The sequence below is a fragment of the Lissotriton vulgaris genome, chromosome 8 (assembly GCF_964263255.1).
Source record: "Lissotriton vulgaris chromosome 8, aLisVul1.2, whole genome shotgun sequence".
Taxonomy (NCBI): Eukaryota; Metazoa; Chordata; class Amphibia; order Caudata; family Salamandridae; genus Lissotriton; species Lissotriton vulgaris.
The window spans coordinates 1549368086-1549378512 of record NC_141696.1 but is presented as its reverse complement, the minus strand read 5'-3'; the positions used below and the strand labels follow the sequence as shown (position 1 = coordinate 1549378512).

The 10427-nt window shown below is 42.3% G+C and overlaps 1 protein-coding gene across 1 annotated transcript; it reads right to left on the bottom strand.

Annotated features, from left to right (window-relative positions):
* Nucleotides 1-2371: 2371 nt before the first annotated feature.
* LOC147700351 (uncharacterized) lies at nt 2372-3901 on the bottom strand. The gene has a single exon (XM_086936310.1). It carries the CDS (start codon nt 3899-3901, stop codon nt 2372-2374), a length of 1530 nt encoding a protein of 509 aa, XP_086792436.1.
* Nucleotides 3902-10427: the final 6526 nt, after the last annotated feature.

Sequence of the window (10427 nt, the reverse complement as noted above, 5' to 3'; positions counted from 1 at the left end):
GGATGGAAGGATGAAAGGGTGAACGGGTGAAGGATAGATGGATGGAAGGATGAAAGGGTGGATGGATAAAGGATGTATGTGTGAAAGTGTGGGTGGACGAATGATGGATGGATGGATGTGATGAGGTCTATCAGGCGTATTTATGGTTTTCGATAGTTGTTGATGATAAGGAGTACCAGTTTCTAGAAACTTTTGTCGAAGGGGGTCCTTACGCCTAAAATGGTTTTACAAGGGGGTCTCGACATCAAAAAGTTTGAAGACCTATGCACTAAGGCATGCCACTGGGTTGGAATAGAGGAGCATAACTAGGGAAATGAAACTGCGGGGGGGACCTAGCTTTGTCAGCGTGGCTCTCAGTAAAGGCCCCTCCAATGAGGCATCTAACATGGCCACCGCCGCAGAAATAGTTTGAGAGAACCTGTTCAATACAGCGGATAGAGTCCTCAAATTGAGGGAGTTGAGGCAATGGGGGACAAAGCCGGCCTAGACAGGAGGGTTAATCTGCTCCATCAGGAATGACATTCTCATGGTGATGACTTTGGCTAGGTTGAGGAGGGAAAGTGGGCAGTAGGTGGAGCATAATTGGGGATTCCTGCCAGGATTCAGGAGAAACGTGAGCACCGCCTCGTGCAGTGTGGGTGGTAGGGAGCCTGTGTCCAGGGACTCCATGTACATAGCAAAGCGATGTGAGGCTATTTGATGTTTGCAAGTTTTCAAAAATGCTCCAGTAAGGCCATCAAGTCCCGGGGCGTTGGAACTGTCCAAGGCATCTATTACCTGTATAATTTCCTCACATGTTATGGGTTCAGCTAGAAAGCAGTGCTGGCCATTAGTGACCCACACCATCCCAACCTCAGCAATATAGGCTGCGACCAAACTCCATGTCCAAAGTGCGGGAGGTATACAAAGGCTCATAATAGTGCCTGAATTCAGTCAATATGCCCTCATTGTTAGGAACGCTAGACCCAGTGGTGGCATGGAGTTCTGGGACATACCCACTAAGATGATTAGGACAGAGTATTCATGCTATCTCTCGGTCTGCCAGATCACAATTTTCAGTCATTAGGACAGAGTGTCTATGTAACTGAGGGTGGCAGCCCAGTCGGGAGTCAGCTCGGTCAATGTCTTGAAGCTCAGATTAGATCGGGGTGTATATCTCGGAGAATACCCGCATGTTTAGATATGCAGATACCATGGATGTTACCCTTAAAGGCCTCCCAGAGAGTGGCCTGAGTCAACACCATGCCCATATTTAAAGCAAAGTATTCAACAATGACTTCATGTAGCTCAGTGCAATAAACCTGATCATGTAGGGCCTCGCCGGGGAATGAAACATGGATTTCATCAGCAAGTGAATAGCCTCAAAACAGAGTGCAGCGCTTTACTGTTGCGTTTTATTAATTCAATATTCCAATGATAAAAATTCACCTTTATACAGACTTCACTTGCAGTTTTTTAATAAACAATCGCATTTGAAAAACAATAAAACTAATCAACCCAACTGCCATGAAATAATCATGTTATATAAATATAAAATATATAATATAAAAAATACAAACTGAATAACATTTATGACATTACCCTACATTCCAATCTAAGGGATCTGCTCATATATACGAACCACATGGTCTTTGGCAATGTTGTTTATAACATCATCAGTACCCCATTATGAAAATGTACATTGAAATATACCTGGACCTTAATGTTTACATAACTCATTAAGGCCTCCACCATCCCCAGGTGGTATGCGACGTTTACGACGCAACCATTACAACGTCGTTTCATTACGACGCGGTCATAACAACGAAAGTTGTTACAACGAATTGCGCTGGGGGGCGCTCAAGGATAGTAAATCATTTAATTTACTATCCCAACACCTTCCCTACTATCCACGGGGACGGGTGTTGGAATAGTAAATTAAAAAATTTTAATTTGCGCCCCCCCCAACGCAAGTTGTTGTAACGACTTGCGTTGTTACAACCGCATTGTAATGGAACGCAGCCCCTTCCCCCCTGCGCCACGGGGGAATTAGCCCCGCGGCGAAAGGGTTAATCCCCTCGTGCCAAACAAAAATGAATGTGTCCTCATGTAACTCAACTGGTGCTCATGTAAAGCGCTGTGAAAAATTCAGGTCAAGTTCACGCTATATAAAATTCCGGGGAAAAAAAACCCACATCGTATTTGATCCTTACGAATGAGTTTTCCTGTGTGTATATTTACCCAAGCACACATGGTTGCAAAAAAGCATGGAAGCCCTTTTCACATCCCTCCAGATGTTACTTCCTCTTTCTGTGTTCACTAATTAACCACTATGCATAATAAATCATAAAAGCCATTCCCTTATTTACATCTGCAGTAGATGTCTTACGGTTTATGAACGACTGAAACAGCCTAGATATTTTATGTTGATTCTCCTATGTGTTATTGCTGGTGGCATTTTAAGTATGTTAGGTGCAAAGCCCATTCCACCTTCACTGCATGTGTATGCTTTTTCTCCTGTATGCCATTGCAGATGGATTGCTAGGTGTGATGCTTGAGTAAAGCTCTTTCCACATTCAACGCATGTGTGTGGTTTTTCCCCCGTGTGTGTCAGATGGTGGCTCTTTAGATACATAGATGTACTAAAGCTCTTTCCACATTCACTGCATGTGTATGGTTTTTCTCCTGTATGCCTGCGCAGATGGATGGTTAGTGCTGATGCGCGAATAAAGCTCTTTCCACATTCACTGCACATGTATGGTTTTTCCCCCGTGTGTGTCAAATGGTGTCTCTTTAGAGTCGCAGATATACTAAAGCTCTTTCCACATTCACTGCAAGTGTATGGTTTTTCCCCCGTGTGTGTCAGATGGTGTCTCTTTAGTTTCTTAGCTTCCGTAAAGCTCTTTCCACATTCACTACAAGTGTAAGGTGTTTCCCCTGTATGCATACGCTGGTGTTCCTTTACAGTTGATAAACGAGTAAAGCTCTTTCCACATTCGCTGCAAGTGTAAGGTTTTTCTCCTGTGTGCATACGCTGGTGTTTCTTTAAACTTGATAATAAAGCAAAGCTCTTTCCACATTCACTGCAAGTGTATGGCTTTTCTCCTGTATGTGTTAGGTGGTGGCTCTTTAGATTTGAGGATGTACTAAAGCTCTTTCCACATTTTTGGCATGTGTATGGCTTTTCCCCTGTGTGTGTCTTTTCCCCTGTGTGTGTCAGATGGTGTCTCTTTAGATATATAGATCTACTAAAGCGCTTTCCACATTCCCCGCATGAGTATAGTTTTTCCCCCGTGTGTGTCCTATGGTGTCTCTTTAGAGTCGCAGATCTACTAAAGCTCTTTCCACATTCTTGGCATGTGTATGGCTTTTCCCCTGTGTGTGTCAGACGGTGTCTCTTTAGATATGTAGATCTACTAAAGCTCTTTCCACATTCGCTGCAAGTATAAGGTTTTTCTCCTATATGTGTTAGGTGGTGGCTCTTTAAATTTGCAGATGTACTAAAACTCTTTTCACATTCTTGGCATGTGTAAGGTTTTTCTCCTGTATGCTGTCGCAGATGAATGGTTAGATCCAATGCTTTAGTAAAGTTCTTTTCACATTCACTGCATGTGTATGGTTTTACCCCTATTTGCTTTCCCTGATGGACATTTAGTTTTAATAAATCAGTAATGTGTTTGCTACATTCCCTGCAAGGATATGCTTTTTCCCCAGTGTGTGATTGCGGATGGATCTTTAGTTTGCCTGAGAAAGTAAAGCTCTTTCCACATTCACCGCAGGTGTAAGGTTTTTCTGTGTGCATTTGTTGATGGATCTTAAGGTTTGCTGAGAGAGTAAAGCTCTTTCTATTTTCACTGCCTGTGTGTTCTACTGTATGTGTTTGATATTTGCCCCACAGAGCCGATGACTCATTATAAGCCATTTCATATTAATTAAACCTAAATAAGCTTGCTGTTAGTGGTGGCAGTGAAGGGATTAGAAGTTATTAAAACTCTTCTCACACACACGGAACCTTTATGTTATTTCTTTTTTTTTAGTATGTTAATGAACTCTTAGTTGTGAAGGCCGAGGAACCCTATTGCCACATTCAATATGTCCTCATGCGTTTTGCCATGTGCATGGTTGATGATGCTACTTCAGTAATGAGGAGAAGCCAAAGCTTGTCTTACGTTGTGTGTATGGTTTTTTTCTTTGGGGTTTAGAGTCTAAGCGTTGGTTATATTTTGGCATAAATCATGTTAATGTGTTTGCTGACTGATCATTGTGGTTCCTGAATCACTAACTATATTTTAATCTTCACTAGGTTTTTGCACTAGATATGTTCTAGCAGGACTGGTAACATATGTATGATATTCTATCAGGAGCTGTGTTTTCAACCTGCGTTACGAACTTTCTAGAATGTGTGCAAAGAATAAACCTCACTGCTTATCTAAATAGTCTGTTTCTTGGACAATATTTATGAAATGCGCACAAAGAACAAAACTTAATACCAAGTTGTTATGCTCTAGAAAAATTTTCTGCATTGCAAGTAGCCAAACACTTCTTTCTTTTAACTTCATATGTCTGCTTCACGATTCAGGTTTTGTATACCTATGTTTTGTATACCTCTTTCTAGGGATTGTAGGGTCCAGCCAAAACAGCGTTTATGATGGACTAACACCATAGTATAGATATTGTCATATTTGAGAGGGGAGCACTTTTTATAACTACCTGATCATTATCTAAGATAAAGGGATGTATCTAGCATGTTTATATTTTGGATGTGTCCTGGCAGTGTGATTTTACTTTATTTGGATGTTTTGTGACCAGCAGCATAGATGCCCTCAGCCTCTTGAAGCCGCCGGATTGCACTTGATGTTCCTGCAGGATACGCCTGTTCATGAACGTGATTCTCTGTCTCCTACTGAGTTGTTCTATTTTGAATTACTGTTTGGCATCATTTTTGGTTCTTCTCGAGTGTCAGATAGCTTTCCAGTATTGTCATGTTTTCTTCAATCCTCTCTGTGGATACAAAAATACCTGTAATGTCGTAAACTATAAGCAGCAAAGTGTCTGAAGAAATGTTTAAAAAAAATAAAAATCTAACACTTGAATACATTTTAGCCACCGGTAATTACTCTAGATTGCAATGCAGTACATCTTTTTAGCTCACTGTGCCACTATCCACAATAATCATTCTTATGGAAAACGGCATTCATTGATCATGCTGCAAGAAAATAAGAACAGCCCAATTTGGGGAGAGGATGTAGCCTTACGGCTAGAGAGGTCAACCTCGAAGCTGGGGAACCATGTTCGAGTCTCGGCAACAACGCTCAACATTCTGCGATTCTGGGCAAATCACTTAATCTCTCCGTGCCTACCAAAAATGAATATGTCCATCTGTAACTAAACTGGTGCTCATGTAAAGTGCTCGGATACCTGATATCTTCGTGTATAGTTTGCGCTATATAACACTCTAAAAAACATTTAAAAAAAATATGTACCAGAGTCCACATACATTTGAATAGTAACATATGCAACACCACATAATGCTGTTGACCTCGCCCTTGGTCAGTGAGTTGTGGCTTAAAGTCCAATGCCACAGCAAGACAATTAACTAATACATTTCACTTTATCATGTTCGTAGCTTAGGAAATAATAATGTTACAATGAAAATAAAAACACAACTGAATCATTTTCAGGACAAAAAACTAATCCTGAGGGAAAATGAGAATAGGGTAGCATGTCAAAGTGTATGATGTCCGTACATTCACTGACAAAAAGAGCGGCCAAGCAATGTCTATATGATCCCAAAGCGAGATTAGAGGGGCTACCATATTTCAGTGTATTACTGCTTCCTGCTGCATGCATAGAGAATGGTCATGTGTTAAATAATGGCGGGTTTATTAGGTTCAACACAAACAGTTTAGAGGGAGAGCAGTTCTTAGTGTTTGCAACCTTACCATAAGTAATTAAGTTCTTTTAACACTGTCCACAATCTCAAACAAACTGCTGTCAACCATATGGGGTGCCATTAGATTTCGATGCGATACATATGATGCTCAGATCAATCAGGAAGCAACCAAATCTACTAATCAGTTCCAAGTAAGATGTGTAAGACTAACTGAAGCTGACTTGAACAAGACTTATGCACAAGTTAAAACAAGTTCTGGAAGTGCCAGATTTAAAATGACACAGAGTATACTCGGCTCCCAAGTAGCTTCATGAGATAGGTTTGTACCAGGTATGGAAATCGCAGAGCAGATTTTTTCCACATATTGCAGTTCAGCTCAATGCTAAAGAGACAACAATTTCAGTTTTTACCCTGCCATCAGGTAGGAGAAGAATAGCCATGCACTGGTTAGACTGATCAGGCTCAGCAGGTGGCTTAACACCTTGGCTGCTAGAGGTTTTCCCCCCCGGTGCTGCACTCGCAGATTTCCCATTGTTCATGACGAGCTCAGCTCTTCATCAGCACAGCTCAACCGTGCCTCATGACGAGCTCAGCTCGTCATGAGCATCGAAGGGGTTAAAGCTGCTGGTCACTGGAGTGCTACTGAACAAATTCACATGCAGCACACAGGAAATGTCCCTAAACTTAATAAGCACCTGGGAAGATGATACAAAAAACTGTTTTAGGTGATTTATGTCTAAGAAATGTTGCCTTCCTGAAACACAACATAGCCTAGTTTTATACCTGACAGTCTTTCTTTAGAGTACCCTTTTATACAATTAGTGTAACTGATTTAGAACTATTACAATTTCTTTTAGGCTGTAATTGATGACTTGTTGGTTTGGTAGATCGCCCACTCGATACTATATTTGATGCTTGTATTTAAAGATTATTAAAACACAATACAAAAAAAAATCTATCAATGCACCTGAAAACGGGAGCTCAGAAATCATCAAACAATACTCAAAATACTTACAGAAATGTCTAGTACTTTAAGAGAACCGAGCACCTTCTAACGTGCATTCAGTACAACTAAAACTATCAACTAGAAAATGTATTGCTAACTACAGACTTCTCTCAATCCAACCTACAACTACTCACAAAAACAGCAGCGCATAGTGACGGAAGGTATGAATCTATGAAACAACAATGACACCACAGCCACTGAGCACCATACAAGGCCATTGGGCAGCATACTACAGTGGAATGGCAACCTGCAGACCCAGCAGCACGGACACAACCATCTCCAACCACAAACAAAACAGATCCTAAAATGTATGGCTTCATGGGAGGTTCAAGATGCAAGCCTCCAAGACGTGTGGAGAGGGTGTAGCCTTACGGCTAGAGCGGTGGACCTCGAAGCTGGGGAACCGGGTTAGTATCTCGGCAATGACGCTCAACATCCTGCGATTCTGGGCAGATCACTTAATCTCACGTGCCTAACAAAGAAATGAATGTTTCCATCTGTAATGAAACTGGTGCTCATGTACAGCGCTCTGATACCTGATGTGACGGGTCTAGTTTGCGCTATATATAACTATTAAAAAAAAAAAAAAAAATGTGTGTGATAAATTGCAACAGTTCAGATGGTAAGAGACAGTGCTTTAGGGTCACAATAACTTTGACCCAGAAACATAAAAAGGAAAAGCAAAAATAGCAGTATTGTAATGAGCATCGAGTGGCAGATGCTATTTTAAGGATAGAATGCAAGATTGTTCAACTGGGAAACAATGCAACGGCACATTCATTATACTCTGGATTAAAAGACATTTTAATTGTTTTATGTCACACAATACAAACACTTTAAAAAACATATTATACCCATCATGTGCTAGCCTTTGTTATGATATGCCCAGAATTCCCTGATCCTGGTCATACGGCAGTCATTATCAAGATGTGTCCAAACACTGCATCAAACTGCTGGAGTGTGGATTTATTTAAACAAAAACCCACCCAAAGGGCAATATGCTAATGAAATCTACCTGGCCAATAAAGAATTTCACTTTTCAAATCTACTTCCTAAATTAATTTTATGTTTGAGCAAAAAAAGCATTAATAGATTTATATTTTGTTTTAACAAAACTAGCACAAATTAAATGCTTTGCAACAATTCTCAACTCAAATATTTTGTAACAGAAAGTGGTATTATTCTGGTTTGCACAAAACATACTAACACAATATAAATGCTGTGAAATAGGTAATTTCAGGTAGCTTGGTAATCACTGTACACAAAGCAAGATGAGGCCCATTTAATCGGACAAGCTGCTCTGAAAATCATGTAATTTACAGCTCCTGTATCAACAGAGAGGGGCACTCCTTGACCGTATGTGCACAGCAACCATAGTCCTTATACCCAAGGTTGGGAAGCCTGCAGACAGGTGGGACTCCTACAGGCTGCTATCTCTGCTCAATTCGGACAACAAATTACTGGCAAACCGATTGAGAGGGGTAATCCTGGATTTGAAACACCCAGACCAGAATCAGTTTATGCCACATAGATCGATCACATTGAACATTGCCACAGCAGAAGGAATTAGGGCTCCGTTGGCAGTAGCCTCATTGAACACCAATAAGGGTTTGATTAGGTGAAATGGCCCTTCTTAGTTGGCAGTATGAGCAAGATGGGCTTTGATTCCAGCTTCTTGAAATGGGGGAGGTTGCTCTATACCACTGTGTAGTAATGGACAACACTACATTAAAGGATGATAGGTTCTTTATTACTAAGTAAACACATGGATGTCGTCAGCTGTCTTCTGTCGGTGGCGCTGCTCTGTCAACATTCTAGAGCGAGCGCCGCTTGACACATGGAGCATACCAAGTACAGCCGTAAGGGAGGGGGAAAAGGGCACAAGGTGAAGAATCAGGTCAAGGGGCAAGTTACAACACATCATCCTCCCTATAGAACAGACAATGGAAAATGAGAACTATACTGGACAATACGGAAACCTAAAGTAGCTATCTCATTAGAAACTGTTTTTGCCATTGGGGGGCGTGCCTTTGCCTACCACTTCTCCTGTCCAATCTAGTCTCCCCTCTGACGTCTCCACCCTCATACCTAGCGGTGTGTGGCCTGGAAACCTCTCTCCCTGCTGGCACTACCCTATCCTGGCTCCACATTCTTCCATCTTCCATGACTACTGAATTCTTGTTAAGAGTCTTGATCGTGCTGGGGGCATAGAATTTGTCTCCTCCTATTCTCAGTCTTTCCGGTTTTTTTACATACACTCTTTGACCTTGCTGGAATCCTCTCTCCTTAGCTCCCCACTTCTTGTCATACCATTCTTTGTATTTACGTTGATTGGCTTCAATCTTCCTCTTGATCACCTGGGGGTCAGTTTCCACAATTTGACTTCTTCCCATCCAACTGGGTGTGAGCTTAGTGCCTGCTTTCCTTCCTCTCAGTAGCTCGAAGGGTGTGCATCCTGTGGTAGACTTGGGCGTGGTATGGTAGGCCCACAGCATGTCCCTTAACGCTTCCTCAATGTTCCGTCCCGCTTGTTTTGCCAGTTGTATGCACTCTTTAACCATGCGGTTTACTCTTTCCACCTTGCCGTTAGCCTTGGGGCAGTACAGTGGCGTGCGGACATGTGCAATGGAACAGTCCTTGAGGAATTCCTTCATTTCTTCAGATATAAGCTGTACGCCATTATCCGTCACCAGAGTCTCAGGCACACCTTCTCTTGAGAACACCTCTCTCATGAACTCGATGATCGTTCGGGTGTTCACGTTGTGGACTACCTTGTAGGTCACCCAACTAGAATAGTAGTCCACCATGACAATGAGGTACCAGTCTTGGGGCCCTCTTCCATGTATCGGCCCAGTTATGTCCAAGCCGAGCTTGTTCCACGGAGCTTCAGGTACCTCCACAGGTGCCAAAGGTGATCTTCTCACGGTCTTGGACTTGTCGCTCAAGCTGCATGCGTAGCAATCACGCACTTTGTCCTCCATCTCACTGTCCATCATAGGGAACCAGTAGTCCGTACGAAGTCTGGCTTTGCTCAGGCTCCTTCCCAAGTGACCTTCGTGAGCCAGCTCCACTATTTGGTTTCTCAGTGCTTCTGGGGGAACCAGTTTCCCGGACTTCAATATTAAGTCTCCCTCCACTGATAGATCCTCTCTCACGTTCCAATATGGCTGGATCTCGCTCTCCATGTCTTTGCACTTCTTCGGCCATCCCGTGAGTATGAACCTCTTTACTTTCTTCAGTGTCTCATCCTGACCCATTTGACTTTTCCATGTGTCCTTTTCTATGGCTGCTAGCCGCAACTCCAGGACTGGGTCACCTCTAATCTTCTCCTCCGCCACTTCCTCCGCCGGCGCTCTCGATAGGAAATCAGCTACCCTATTCTGCTGTCCTGGAATGTATGACACTCTGAAATTGTAGGCTTGTAATCCTACTGCCCATTTGGCTATACGCGGCGTCATGCTTTCCATATCTTTTTTTGTGAATAAAGAGACTAAAGGTTTATGGTCAGTCTGCACTTCGAAAGGAGTTCCCCAGATGAAGAATTTGTAG